The sequence below is a fragment of the Onychostoma macrolepis genome, chromosome 13 (genome assembly GCF_012432095.1).
Source record: "Onychostoma macrolepis isolate SWU-2019 chromosome 13, ASM1243209v1, whole genome shotgun sequence".
Classification (NCBI taxonomy): domain Eukaryota; kingdom Metazoa; phylum Chordata; class Actinopteri; order Cypriniformes; family Cyprinidae; genus Onychostoma; species Onychostoma macrolepis.
In genome coordinates, this window is record NC_081167.1 from 2,746,219 (window position 1) to 2,762,116 (window position 15,898).

General features: G+C 38.5%; 1 protein-coding gene across 1 annotated transcript; it reads right to left on the reverse strand.

The window, feature by feature from the left end:
• Positions 1-1,954: 1,954 nt before the first annotated feature.
• Positions 1,955-8,099, reverse strand: LOC131552376 (uncharacterized). Its single transcript, XM_058796120.1, has 6 exons — positions 7,990-8,099; positions 7,692-7,769; positions 6,213-6,506; positions 5,908-5,994; positions 2,658-2,839; positions 1,955-2,192 (listed from the first exon to the last, which is right to left on the reverse strand). Exons 3-5 carry the CDS (start codon positions 6,489-6,491, stop codon positions 2,684-2,686), a joined length of 522 nt encoding a protein of 173 aa, XP_058652103.1. The 5' UTR covers positions 6,492-6,506; positions 7,692-7,769; positions 7,990-8,099; the 3' UTR covers positions 1,955-2,192; positions 2,658-2,683.
• Positions 8,100-15,898: the final 7,799 nt, after the last annotated feature.

Consider the following 15,898-nt stretch of genomic DNA (forward strand, 5'->3'; position numbering starts at 1 on the left):
ATTGGTTACCCGAGCTGGATGCTAATACCAGGCGTAATCAGGGCCTAGGTCACTTTGGATGAAAGCCTCTGCCAAATGCATGAATGCAGATGTAGAGGTGCTAAACAAGACCCGTCATTAAAGCCTGAAGCACAACCACGCAGGAAGAGAAGTCGCCGAGATTAATCAATATATCTCACAAGCTCTGTTACAGAGCTGATAATGATATTGTCAAATCATCACCTCATGTGATTGATAAATACATAGATAAAGCATCAAGTAAAGAGGGATAACATTACCTGAGCGCAGGGCCAAGAGGAGAGAATGGCCGCAGCCCTGAGGGAGAGAGAGTGTGTTTGCATGAGCCGCAGATTGACAGTGTGGAAAATAATGCTGTTATTTCCCCTGTGGTCACAGCGTCTCATCTTCTGCCCATCATCCTGTAAGCTTAGCATGCTAAATACAAAATTAACAACAGCCTAAACACAGCCACGACCCACACAGACGGTGGGTTTAAATGTGAGCAGATAACATTTCACTCCCATATGACATAATATGAAAGTAGTTCTGCATAGACTGAATCTAATGAAAACATGTCCAGTCACATTTCACCCCAAAAATAACTTTTTTTAGCACAACAAACATACCGTTACATGTAAATACTTTACATTAATATTTTTACATACTGGATTTTTGACTTTCATGTAAGCTCTAATCATAAAAATTAAAACAAAAAAACTTTTGAAATGTTTACATGTAATGAATGTAGAATATATGAAAGTTTCACTTTTTGAAATGTTACAAAAAACTTTTTCACAATATTCAAATTTTTTGAGATGCACCTGTATATATATACAGTATATATAAAAAGATCCCCACAAAGATAGTAAAACCTGAAATTTTTGACAGGGGAAAAAAAAAATTAAAAATAGTAAATGATGAAATGTAAACAGGTTTCCTATAAGGGGTAGGTTCTGTTAGGGTTAGGGGATAGAATATATCGTTTGGTCGGTATAAAAGTAATAGAAGTCTATGGAAAGTCCCCACAATTCACAGAAACAAACGTGTGTGTGCGTGTGTGCATGTTTATGTGGTTTATGAGGACACAAATTTGTATAATGACATGGGTATGACATAGGTTTTACAACGAGAGGGAGATTTTTGAGGACATTTTCAGTGTCCCCGTAATTCAGAAATCTTATAAATCATTCAGAATGTGTTTTTTTTTTTTTTTTTTTTTTATCTAAAAATGCGCAAAGTGACGTAAAGTAAATGAAAATGTGAAGTTTTAAGTTTTGTTTTTTTTCTTTCAAGTAATGCTTATTTTATTTCAAATTAAGACGTTTTTATGGTTTTAGTGTAATAATAAAAACAAAGATAGGAATCACAGGTGGGATCAGCTTTACAAGGGTGTAAAATAGTAGCCTATTGTTGAATTTTACTAAGAAAAAACTTACTAAATACTGTAAAAGCTTACATATTAACTTACTTAATTTATAATAATTTAATATAATTTAGTTTTGTAATATAAATAAACTTGGAATTCATTGAGGAAACCTCACTGCATGTTTCAGAAAATATCTATTCATTAGTTTCCCCTTGTATTCATGTAAGCGGGATTTCTTGGTCTTGAACAAGGACCTTTACCATCATAGAACAAATCAAAATTCTATTATCTACTGTATAATGCCGGACTATTCAGTACAATCAAACAGTATTCGACAAGTCTGTGATCTCTCAGTGGTCTTCATAGATCACCGTGGTTCGGTGGTTCAGGTGCCTCCTGTGCTGCTAGGCTGGATAACCACGTCAAAATATTCACAACAGCTCTACGCTTCAGAGATATTATTCATACCATTACACACCTGACCGGCACAGTGACATTTTTTAAGTTTATTTCATTTTTGGCAACTTATAAATGATGCAAGTAAAAACATTTAAATGAAGCATACACAAAGCAAGTAAGGTCTATTTAAGAGCGTGCAAAATTTAAAGAAGCAACATTTTAGAAAAATATTATCTATTTACTTTCCACTTTCTCTATATCGTCTTCACACAGTGGTGCTCTAGACAGTTCAGAATTTTTATTGGCGCAAGCATCCTGTTACTGTGGACTTTGCCTGAAGTATCGATCCCACGTCACTCATTTTCTGCTCCGGCAATTGTGGACCACAGCCAGAACAATTTCACTTGACCGAAGGACACAGGCACATCTGAATTCACAAAGAGAGAGAGGGTATTAATCCTTGTCGGAGAACTTATTTTCTGCAAAAAAAGAACACATTTGTTATCTTTGTAAAGCACAAAAATTATCTGGAAAATTGACTGGAGTCTGGCAGCTACCTGATAGAAATCTACAGTTAAATTAAGTTCTCTGTTCATCTTGGTTTTTCAGTTTCAGGTGACAGTGCCTATTTGTGCTGTTTTGTCGTGTAAATATAATGAATCACACCCCAGTGCATATCCTGATCAATTATTTAGACTACCGTCAGCGCTTCCATGCAAATCTGAGATCTATAGCCTGTTTACTCCTGTGTCCACATCCTGGACATGCTGATGCCATGCTAATAACCATATGATCTTTGTTAAGTATAATTATCTCGGGATAAATAAAAATCAGTTATATGAAAGTGATAAAGTTTATTAGGGTGACTAAAGCATGAAAAGAGATGAAGAACCTGGAGCCTGTGTGCTTCTCTATCTTTCACAGAGGATAGAAAGCACTGTTCAAGCAGTCAGAGTAGATGTGACTGTCCGAGTCGCTGAAGTCAGAATCAAAATCTCCATCATCTGGGCTCTGCGTCAGGGGCTCCACTTCCTCATCTGAGGTAGAGGGGTGAGTCAGAATAATCCGAGGTATCTGTCAAAGGGTCACATTGAAGTGAGAAGAGGGGGGGGAGGAAGAAGTCACCGATTTCACAGAGCTGTCAGGAACTGGCATTTCAAATTAGCCGTTTATTAAGTTTTATCTTTACTGCTACGGCTGTGAGATTCCTGTTTAAACTCTTATTAGGTAGAACAAAAAATCATTTGACATTTTCTGTTTCCTCTTTTCTACTTTTCAGTTAACTAAATCAAATCAGCATTTATGAGCACCCTTTGCCTTTAAACCGCTTAGCAGATACATTTCTGCAGGCGAAGTATCTTAGAGAAGTTGCCATAGTTCTTATGCATTTAATATACCTCTGTTTTTTCTGACTCTTCATGTAATCCCAGACAGACTTAAAAAGATAAGATCTCCACACCAACAATTCCATACAAAAGAAGTGGTTTTATTGATAACTTTGCTAATAATGCCCAACATTTGTGTTTGGTGAGAAAAGGCGCTAAACCTAGTTTAATATCTAACGCAAGTTTGCTACTCAGGTGAATACATTTTTATTTATTTATTTATTGTATAAAGGAAATTATTCAGGCCATTAACACATTTCATAGACCTGTCAAAAATAAGGTCCATATATATTTGGACACAGGCACCTTTTTTTTTTCTTTTTTTTTTGCTGCTGACCAAAACATATTCAAGTTACAGAATATGGGCTTAAAATGCACACTCTGAGCTTTAGTTTGAGGGTATTCAAATCAAAAGTGGAGGAAAGGTTAAGGAATTACAGCTCTTTAATATGTACCTCCCCCCTTTTTCAAGAGACCATAAGTAATTGGACAATTGACTCAAAAGCCGTTTCATGGACAGGCGTGGGCTATTCCTTCGTTATTTCTACATCAATTAAGCAGGTAAAAGGTCTGGAGTTGATTCTACTGTAAGTGTGCCATTTGCATTTGGAAGCTGTTGCTGTGAACCCACATCATGCAGTCAAAGGAGCTCTCCATGCAGGTGAAACAGACAATTGTTAGGCTTCAAAAACAAAACAAATCCATCAGAGAGAGAGCAGGAACATTAGGAGCAGCCAAATCAACAGTTTGGTACATTCTGAGAAAAAAAAGAGCGCACTGGTGAGCTCAGAAACACAAAAAGGCCTGGACGTCCACGGAGGACAACAGTGGTGGATGATCAGAGAATCCTCTCCATGGTAAAGAAAAACACTTTCACAACATCCAGCCAAGAGAAGAACACTCTTCAGGAGGCAGACAAAGTCTACAATCAAGAGAAGACTTCATGAGAGCAAATACAGAGGGTTCACCACAAGGTGCAAACAAGGCCAGATTAGACTTTGCCAAAAAACATCTAAAAAGCCAGACCACTTCTGGAAAAGCATTCTTTGGACGCTGGAATTAAGATCAACCTGCACCAGAAAGACAGGAAGAAAAAAGTATGTAGAAGGCTTGGAACAGCTCATCATCTGTGACACATGGTGGAGCAGTGTGATGGCATGAGCTGCATGGCTTCCAGTGGCACTGGGTTACTGCTGTTTATTGATGAAGTGACAGAAGATATATGGATATACTGTCTGCCCAGATTCAGCCAAATGCAAAGTTGATTGGGCAAAAGCAACCCAGGAGTTTTTGAAGTTAAAAAGTGGATTATTGTGCAATGGCTGAGTCAGTCTCCTGATCTCAACCTGATTGAGCATGTATTTCACTTGCTGAAGACAAACTAAAGGCAGAAAGACCCACAAACAAACAACAACTGAAGTCAGCTGCAGTAAAGGCCTGGCAAAGCATCACAAAGGAAGAAAGTCAGTCTTTGGTGATGTCCATGAGTTCCAGACTTAAGGCAGTCATTGCCCGCAAAGAATTCTCAACAAAATATTAAAAATGTACATTTTATTTATGATTATATTTGTTTGTCCAATTACATTTGAGCCCCTGAAAATGGGAGGACTGTATATAAAAATGGTTCTAATTCCTAAGCTTTTTATAATTTTGTTCAACCCCTTGAATTAAAGCTTACAGTCAGCACTTCATTTTCATCTTGATTGTTTTATTTTTAATTCTGTTCTGGTGGCGTACGGAGCCGAAATTATGAAAATTGTGTCAGTGTCCAAATATATATGGACCTAACTGTATATGAGATGGGAGGAAAACTTATATGTAAATGCTTTTGCATTCTCTCACAAAAGTATTGGAACTCTGCATTACAATAGCATCGAAATGTAAGTTTTTCCTCATATATCATTATTTCCACCACTAGTTTTGTGTTATATGCATGCAGAGTTTCTCAGAGGAACACAAAAGCATTGAAATATTAGGGGCCCCATAAAAATAGATTTAAGTTATCTGCAATAAATAAATCATAATAAGTATTTTATATTGTTTTCCAGTGAATTATGTAATTTATTTTTATCCAAATAATGAACTAAATATCCTTAAAGTCAACATGAAATCAAAATTGACCATTCTTATTTTATAAATTGCATTAGTTATTGTAAATGCTTTGCCAGTGCTCATCATTATTTTTATATGGCCTTCCCTCCAGCAACCTGTCACTTACATTGCAGCAAAACAGCAAATGACAACAGTCCAGCGATCCAATCAATTCCCAGTGGACAAAATCAAGTCCTGCCCTACATTTTTGTTATCTTATTTGAGAAGCTGTATCACTCGGCTATATATCATGATAGGGAAAAAAAGACGAATGCAACTTATGTTTAATGCTGACTTTAAAACAATATCAATTCAGAGAAGCGCAACTGTAATTGTTCTGGAAAATGAGATGAGATCTGATTTCTTATCAGATTAATTTCCTCTCTGCATACACAAATGTAGATAATACATTTAGCTCATTGTTAGGCTGGACAGCGTTTGTTTAGACGTACAATTTCTGTTTGTTTTTTTCCTGAGAGTCTATTGTAGTATGCTTTAGACTTTTCTCCGCCAAGACTCAATGAGAAAAGGACAACTGGACAGGAATGTTTTGTATAGAGGTATGCATTTCAATGAAGGACAGAACACTGATAAAAAGCATTCCTGAGATTTCATTGTTAAAACACATGCATCCACACAGAAACACATCCTATCCTTCACGCGTACCGTCATGGTATTTTTCACAACCTGTAGGGCATTGTTTTTGAAGGTCTCCGTGTCTTTTGTTAGCCGTAAGTCCTGTACTGGATCATTCTGGTAAAATAACAGGAGGATTATCAGGAGGGAAACTGGAAAATAAGCATTACAGTTCCAAAACTGTTTGTATTGATTTTAATAACAATTGTTTAAAAATGCATTATATTGGGTATGAGTAATTCTAATGCCACTTCTCATCATTTGATTGCTTTTACTCCTGTGGCATATAATACGACCATTTTAAATTCTTTATAATCTCGACACTCTTGACCTACCAGTCCATTTCCATTGCAGACGGTAGCTTCTATCCTGCTGGTCATTGGGCTGCAGTCCAGCGTGGGATCAGTGGAGGATTGTGGGCCACTTGATCTGTTATTGCTCATGGTGACATCCCACTCTTGGCTGAACTGGGGGTCTGCTGTCTCCATGGTGTCAGACCTCTCGTGCAGCCGCGACTCCACAGGCACGCATCTCTCCCGCACCACTTTCATTTTTATGCAGCTCCCAGCATTCCTCAGGACGCTGACAGCCTCATGGTGGCTGACCTCCTGCATGTCTTGGCCATTGACCTGGTGCCACAAATGAAAAATGAGCAGAAAGGGGCAGAAAGCTGACAGAAAAACCATGAAAGCCAAGGAATGAGAAAATGCCAACTATTTATGTGAGGAAATGACCTGGGATTTTCAAGGGGAAAGATGTCATTTCCGCACCATGAGTGTAACCAAACTAAATTGCAGAGAAAATTACTGTTTTCAAATAAGTTTTCCAAAGATTTGTTCATCTGGCATTTGTAGAAAAAAACACAAAAAAAACACAGGCTGTCCCAGTAGGTCAAGGGTTTTCTGGTCAGCTGCAGTCGGCTCCTTTTGCAAGCAACATATAAATAATAAAAAATGTATATATATATATATATATATATATATATTCTATTATAGTGGATGTTTTACCGGTACCTCAATTTTTAGTGAGCCCTAAACAGCATGAAATAGACTTATGTCTATTTTCCTTCCCTTGTCTGCTGCCTTTGATGTTACAGCTCAGGACAGTCACTAGACTCACCGCTGAATGGTTTGGGATTGTGTGTTGAAAGCAGCACAGAGCCACAGCATTAACACTTTTAAGGGACATAAACCTATGAATGGCTTTTTTGACTTCTAGCTGTCACTGCATATAAACTTAGGATAAGAGAAAATACCCCAAACTGACATTTAACAAACTTCTTTTTGTGAAATATTTTGTTTGAAATATGTGCTTGTGCTGTCTTTCTTTAATGCAGTGACATTACTACAATTGCAAGCGTGACTTGCATGTCCAAATGCTGCTTGGCTGCCTGTTGCTTTAAAGCTCAAGGGGTCACAACAAACTCTTCATCAGCATTTGTGTGATGATGCCCTCCAATGGCCATCAGAGAAACAACTGTATCCAGTCTGATAAGGTCACGCAGCAGGAGACATACATATGCAGTACAATGCTCAAATTCATGTGTCACTTGGTAGAATCTAACTAAATTATGTACATGACAGCTCTGTTTCGAGCTTAATTCTTTATGATTTGTAAGCTTGTTTCCTTGAGGACCAAAAAAAAATGTTGCTATTCTGATTCCCATAACATAGGGAATAACAGGGCACACACACACACACACACAAAATCAATAGTTATTAATTGTATCTTTGAAGGCAAGTATTCCCAGTTGTGTCCATGCTTCCCAATTAGTCAGTAAATCAATGTATTGTGAAACCTCTATTGTGATTTACCTCCAACACTCTGTCCCCAACATGAACCCCGGCCTTCTCCGCCGGTCCGCCTTTAGACACTCTGGAGATGAAAATACCCTGACACGCAGAAAACAAATCAATCAGTGCCCAGAAGGAAATGACTAGTTACGGGGGAAGGAAATCAGGCACACTCATATCTTCAGTCAAATTTCTGGCTGGATGCACGTTAGTATTCCAGTCCATGTGTATATTTTATTGTAAATAGACCCACAGGAGTAAGATAGTAATAGTGTGTAATGAGATTCAGGCGGTGGAGCTACAGGGAGATAAGACCTACCTCATCATTCTCTTTGTACGGCAAGGAGCCTTTTCCTCCTGCAATACAAATTCCCAGTCCTCCTCTCTGTCCGTTCACTTTGATCTGCAGCTGGAGGGACAGAAAACACCATCACCTCTAGAGTCAAATCCCAGTAGAGCTATATTACAAATGAATTAGGGCAGAATCACCTACCTCACCTTATGCTAATACAATCAGAGTCTAGTGTAAATCAGACATATAAATTACAAAGTCGTTTAGTTGAAACCACTGAGTTTAGTTTAAAAGTTCATTCATTTTCCAGAGCCTCAGGCCACTCTAAATTACATTATGTGCAATTTTAAGCTGCTTTTTCTGTTTGCTTTTACAAGAGATCAGAGACAAAGGACACTAAATGAACAGTAATAGTATGCAAATTTGATTATATGCATGCCAGGCAAGCAGTTCTCTCAAGCATGAGTATTTATGTTTTAATAATTATAAATTCACACAGATCAAACATGCCACTCTGTATAAAATTCGGACAGTTAAATTCGGGAAGAGCATAATAATTCAGTCCTCTCAATCCCACCACCTCCTCGTCTGCATCTCTATCCCATTCTTTCTCATTCTATTCGATACTGTATTCTGGGGGCTAGCCTGAGATCCAGCCAAGCCTTGGGATCCTGATCCCATCTTTATTAATAATGCAAAACAGATAGAAATAGTCGAAATGTCAAATGTCAAAATGTCAGCATACCTTTTTAATCCATCTGAAGTTAATATTAACTTATTCCTCACATACACACACCACATAGTTTTGGGAGTGACATTTCCATGTAAGTTATACTTCTGTGCAGGGGCGTAGAATAGGGGACGCAAGGACGTGTCCCTACCAATATCCAGCGACTACCAAACTGTCCCTAGCAAGAATTTTGATCAAACAATTAAATATATGAATATGTTTTTGTAATTTCAGACGCATCTGAAAGGTCATACCATTGACATAAGAAGTTAAAGTAAATACGTTAGAAAACTGCACGCTTTCAAGGACGAGAAGCGCAGCGCCGCATTTAGAACAACTCACACGGATTGCACCCAATTCAAGACAGCAGTCTAAAACAGTCAATATAAAAGTTCACTTCAGGAATTAACAAAGGTGTATCGATAAGTTTGAAGTACGGTGTTTGTCAAAACAGAGCAAATGGAAAGAGAATTTGCGACCTATGGCTATTATTAGATACAGACAGAAAGACAAACATTGTGCGGAAAGAGACACAATCTTCCAGCCTAGGATAAAGTCATTATGAACATTAACAATATTTTGGGACAAATATAATGTGGATTTTATGGTGAACTATGTAAGTGGCGCTCAGTGGTGCGGCAGGATGTGAACATGCGTCCTGAATCGCCGCGGACAGTCTTTAACTTTAAATTAATGTTGTTCAACGGAATCTACAAATCAAACTGGTAGCTGAAATATGCACATCCCGGGTCGATTAATATTAAAATAAAGTGATGCGTGATAAAGACACCCAGTGCTTTGATGCTGAAGTTGTTGGTTCACAAAATCAAAATTGTGTAATTGTCTGTTAAACATATTAATAAAAAAATTAATAAAAACTCTGTATATGAATTATAAATATGTTGGCTACCATAAGCTATATGTTGTCAAAGGTCTATCAATAATGCAAAAATGATTGAGCCGTTGGGCACGGGGGTTGGGGTGTTGGGTTTATGTCCCCACCAATGTCAAAAGCAAATCTACGCCCTTGCTTCTGTGTGTGCAGTACAGATCAAAATCATGTGCATTTAGTAGAATACAGGACAAATAAGGTGAGGAGCTTGGTAAGGTGAGAGACTGGCTACCAGAAAACAAACTTTTATTACATCTGTAGGTCAAATGGAATCAATACTATTTGGTTCTAGAAGAATTGAAGAATTTTAGCATTTAATGAGGTATATATTATATATCAATTAAAATTGTTATACAAATGATGCACAATGGAGTCTGTATCGCAGATACAAAGCTGAGCCTTTGCTGTGTCCAGTTACAGTGAGGAAAATAAGTATTTGAACACCCTGCTATTTTGCAAGTTCTCCCACTTAGAAATCATGGAGGGGTATGAAATTGTCATCGTAGGTGCATGTCCACTGTGAGAGACATAATCTAAAAAAAAAATCCAGAAATCACAATGTATGATTTTTTAACTATTTATTTGTATGATACAGCTGCAAATAAGTATTTGAACACCTGAGAAAATCAATGTTAATATTTGGTACAGTAGCCTTTGTTTGCAATTACAGAGGTCAAACGTTTCCTGTAGTTTATCACCAGGTTTGCACACACTGCAGGAGGGATTTTGGCCCACCTCCACACAGATCTTCTCTAGATCAGTCAGGTTTCTGGCCTGTCGCTGAGAAACACGGAGTTTGAGCTCCTCCAAAGATTCTCTATTGGGTTTAGGTCTGAGACTGGCTAGGCCACGCCAGAACCTTGATATGCTTCTTACAGAGCCACTCCTTGGTTATCCTGGCTGTGTGCTTCGGTCATTGTCATGTTGGAAGACCCAGCCTCGACCCATCTTCAATGCTCTAACTGAGGGAAGGAGGTTGTTCCCCAAAATCTCGCAATACATGGCCCCGGTCATCCTCTCCTTAATACAGTGCAGTCGCCCTGTCCCATGTGCAGAAAAACACCCCAAAGATGATGCTACCACCCCATGCTTCACAGTAGGGATGGTGTTCTTGGATGGTACTCATCATTCTTCTTCCTCCAAACACGTTTAGTGGAATTATGACCAAAAGTTCTATTTTGGTCTCATCTGACCACATGACTTTCTCCCATGACTCCTCTGGATCATCAGCAAACTTAAGTCGGGCCTGGACATGTGCTGGTTTAAGCAGGGGAACCTTCCGTGCCATGCATGATTTCAAACCATGACGCCTTAGTGTATTACCAACAGTAACCTTGGAAACGGTGGTCCCAGCTCTTTTCAGGTCATTGACCAGCTCCTCCCGTGTAGTTCTGGGCTGATTTCTCACCTTTCTTAGGATCATTGAGACCCCACGAGGTGAGATCTTGCATGGAGCCCCAGTCCGAGGGAGATTGACGGTCATGTTTAGCTTCTTCCATTTTCTAATGATTGCTCCAACAGTGGACCTTTTTCACCAAGCTGCTTGGCAATTTCCCGTAGCCCTTTCCAGCCTTGTGGAGGTGTACAATTTTGTCTCTAGTGTCTTTGGACAGCTCTTTGGTCTTGGCCATGTTAGTAGTTGGATTCTTACTGATTGTATGGGGTGGACAGGTGTCTTTATGCAGCTAACGACCTCAAACAGGTGCATCTAATTTAGGATAATAAATGGAGTGGAGGTGGACATTTTAAAGGCAGACTAACAGGTCTTTGAGGGTCAGAATTCTAGCTGATAGACAGGTGTTCAAATACTTATTTGCAGCTGTATCATACAAATAAATAGTTAAAAAATCATACATTGTGATTTCTGGATTTTTTTTTTTTAGATTATGTCTCTCACAGTGGACATGCACCTACGATGACAATTTCAGACCCCTCCATGATTTCTAAGTGGGAGAACTTGCAAAATAGCAGGGTGTTCAAATACTTATTTTCCTCACTGTATATGTTATAAGCTACAGAATACGTGGAAGACTCAATTCTTATTCTTAATAATCTGGAATTGGCTTTAATAATGTACATGCTCACTTCAGTTCAAAATTCAAAATTATATAATTGGTTTTTGAAGACATTGCAGTAGTTATTACAGTGAAAGCCTAAATTAAAAGCAATAATAGTCATTTTTATTTGGGCTTGAGTTTTTGCCATTGTTATCAAAAAGTCAATTCCGCTGTTTTCTATAAATGAAAACGCAGGCTGCAATTGAGTTCAGCTGCAGTTTTGTTTTGTTCATTATAAACATTCTCAGTATGTCAGGATTTGAACCTGGCCCCTTTGCATACTATAAAATTACACCACTACTAAAATGACACCACAGCGGATTAGCTGTCTGTACTCTTACTCTTAATGGCACGTGCGAAACGACTAATCTTTGGGAACAGGGCTGCTCTGGATGGCTGAGCCTCTCTGAGCTGGTGTGGCACTCAGGGTCGTGGGTCATGTCTCGGTGGAGATGGGTCACCAGGCGCTGAGTTTTGTATCTCTGAAGCTTCCTGTCATGGCCATTTTCTCCCCACTGAGGCTTTGGTCTGCGTCCCGCTCCCTCCAGCTCTGAGAAATGACCTAAGCTGTACTGATGGAGAAACAGTGTTTTCAATTGACATGATATTGCTACATTTTTCTTTGATGTAAATACCATTATAAATGAATATGGTATTCACTCAGTATCATAATATATATCAAAGTACAGTACCATGGCATTACTATAAGACGACCGTACCAAGGTACTGCCACACAGTGCAACCCACTTTCTATCATACCCATGAATTTTTGGGGAAAAATGTCAAGGAGTAGATGTTCCAAAGAAAATAACAGCATAATGGTGTGTAATGACATGAGGATGAGTAAATAATGGTAATTTTTTTCATTTGCTCAAACCAAAGATGGTAGAGTGTACCTTTGAAACAGACAGAAACATGCTGGTCTTACATCATCAGATGGCTCTTCCATCTCCTCTGCATCTTTCTCCGGGCTGGAGTTGCGGCCATGTCCACCAGAGAGAGGAAACAAGTTGAGTCCTGACAACAGACGGTCCTTCCCTTTGACCCAGCGCAGACCAGGAATGGGCCAGCCGTGGCTGCTGTTATTCACAGAGGTTTTAGCAGCTCTGCACCCCTATAGATGAGACAGGAACAGAAGTGATGAAATACTTTCAGCTGTTTGCAATATCACCTTTACACAAACTGTAAGATTGAAACAGAAGAGCACATATCTCATTAAAAAAGTCTCAGGTCTGGAAGGGATTGTAGGTTGGGGGGGGAGTGAATAACCAGCACTCTCTTCCACCCTCAATACCACGACTGAGGTGAGACCCTCCGAACCAAACCCCCGAACTGCTCCCCAGGCACCGCAGCATTGGCTGCCCACTGCTCCGGGTGTGTGTTCACTATATATGTGCTCACTATGTGTGTGCACTTGGATGGGTTAAATGCAAAGCACAAATTCCAGGTATGGGTCTCCATACTTAGCCACACGTCACTTCACTTTCACTTTCATTTTAGATTGTGTGTTCCTCCCTGCCCCCGTTACATAACGGGTGGGGATACACACAAACTTTGCATTGTCTGTTTAGGACAGGCGCAATCCCTCGCATATGAGGAGCTAGTGAGGTTGTTGCTCATGCTGTGGCCAAGTTAAAAATTGATTGACCAGCCAGGACGCCAGAAATTAGACAAACTCTTCCTGCATGTTAGATTACAACCACCATGCTGGGGCCTTCCATTTTTTCCTGAAATAAACCATATTCGTCCAACTCTTCAGCCCCACGGTTTCAAAATTTTTGCAACATTATGGGGCTGAATGAGCAGGGATATGGGGTGATGCCGAAGGTGGAGCAGATCTTTCTCCCATCTCGCCATCATCTCTGAAGGCCCAGAGGCTTCCCACCATGCCGGTTAGAGCAACGTCGACCTTGATGGGTAAAGCTTATGCGATGACAGGTCAGGCCGGTGCATATCTTCACACCATGGTGGTGTTACAGGCTTACCAGGCCGACCTGCTGAAGGACCTGGGTGAGAGCGAGGAGGTAGATTGTGTGGAGAGAGAGACCTGTTGGGTGTTGGGCCATGAATTTTCTCCGCACAAAAAGTATTCTCATAGCTTCATAACATACAGTACCTTTCTGGCCCTTGAATGTTTTGCATCACTGTACATGCAGGGTCAGAAAGCCCACACGTACTTCAGAACGTGGTCATGCAGAGGCATCCCCAAAGCATTCTGACTCAGCCTCTCGTTCCCTTTAGGGAACCATGGTTACATACATAACCTGAGACGTTTTAGCACATTGCTAACATAGGGTGACCAGACATCCCTGTTTTTTGGCATTTTGTCCCCAACTGTCCTGTGTTTTGTCCCTCAGAAATGTCCCTGTTTTACAGAACATTCAAAACACCCTGCAAATATACTGCAAAAAAGCCAGACCAATATTGCCTGCTGGTTACCAAAGTAACTGTGTAGTGATTATTTTCACCAATAGAGTGGACGCATCACTATGTTACCCTGAAGAATTGAACCTGGAGCTCAGTGCTATTATCATCAATTATCAAAAGAGACACCATTATCATTTTCAAGGTTGTCTCATAACTATTCATGGTAAATTAAAATAGCTCACTAATAATAATAGTGTTTGTATGTGCTATAGGTATAAAGGGATGCAGGATAGTTTTGTACACAGCATGTTTCTGGAATGTTTAACGTGCTGCTAGCATGTTTTTAACTAGTTTCAACACATTGGTAGCATGTCCTAAGCTAGTTAGTTACCAAGCTTTGCTAATGATAGATAGACAGATAGATAGATAGATAGATAGATAGATAGATAGATAGATAGATAGATAGATAGATAGACAGATAGATAAATAGATAGATAGATAGATCCTCCTGAGATGATCTGCTTGTGAATATATTTCCAATTATCATTCATAAATAAACTAATTAAATTTGGTGACTTTATTATATTGCTTTTGTTTTATAACACCCCTTCTTCTGATAAAATCACCATAACGTCCAGCCTTGAGGGGTCTTTTGATTTATTTAATTTCCTTTCTAAGAAACGTCACTTGTTTCTGTCTACTGTCCAAATGATCAGGTTACCTTAGTGACCAGAAAGCACTCAATCTCCAACATTACTTGGCAGTTAAGCTCTATTGAGACTGCAGCTGTTTCACTAATTGAGTGAATGTAGAAACATGACAAGCACAATCATCTGGGCACTCAAACAGGCTTGCTAGGATTAGTTTTTTATATGGTACAGTTGAATCTATTGTTCATACTCCCACTATTTAGCATGTTCATGCATTTCTGAATGGTCTTATAAACAGAATTATGAATTCCTTAAAATAGCCAATTTAACACTTTATATATATATATATATATTACTTTTTAGTTTCCAGTTAGGTACTGTACTGATTTCCAGTACAGCGGTTCTGCTGGGTGCAGACAATGCAGCAGACCACTATCATCTGGTATATGATGCTAAAACTATAATCATAACTTCACCAGACAGCTAGATAATTAAAAAAAATAAAAAATGAAAAAAAAATGAAAAAAATGAAAGTCCATCATTGTGTGTGTGCATTTTGTTTGTTGTGCTGTTTGTCTGGACTTTGTAGAAATTGCAGTCTCTAGATGTCTTTACCATGAGAGGCCAAACTATTCCATGCCAAATAAAACCACTTTCAGGCTGATATGACTGGAGTCTTAATGAGTTTACCCATTTTAAAAATCCTCATTTAATTTTCTTCTTGGCCATAGATGTCACTAAATCTCGTCTTAATCTCATTTATAAATGATTCATCTTAAACATAAATCTCTTAACTATTTTAATTGAATAATTATTAGAATTCAGATATTCATTATTAAATTATTCCACATTTTAGAGGCACATTTCAAATGTAACAATTCTTCATCGTAATGTCAGTTGGAATAATATAATCAAATTATGACATTCCATCAATTCAGGAAGAATTTAATAAATTTTTGTGATATGGTAGTAATTACTTAGTTATTAACTAAATAGTCTAAATACATAAATAGAACATATGATTTAGTATTTTACATTATTTAAAAAAATAAAAATGGCATTAAAGTGACATGAGTATTATATATTAATATTTTTCTATTAATTTCTCATTTCATTAATCATCCTCTACCTGCTAAACTTAATCTGTAAATATGTAAGAATTTAGCAGTAAGTGCACACTGTTCTTATAGCATCTTCCTCTATATTTATGTGTGACTATTTGAGGGTAAATCTGATCAAT

What these genes read in the sequence shown, in the direction of transcription:
- LOC131552376 (XM_058796120.1), bottom strand. Translation starts at nt 6,491, where the DNA reads ATGCAGGAGGTCAGCCACCATGAGGCTGTCAGCGTCCTGAGGAATGCT. An exon ending in TCTGCAATGGAAATGGACTG is followed by an intron (nt 5,995 to 6,212) that starts GTAGGTCAAGAG and finishes TTATTTTACCAG; the next exon opens with AATGATCCAGTACAGGACTT. An exon ending in TTGTGAAAAATACCATGACG is followed by an intron (nt 2,840 to 5,907) that starts GTACGCGTGAAG and finishes ACCCTTTGACAG; the next exon opens with ATACCTCGGATTATTCTGAC.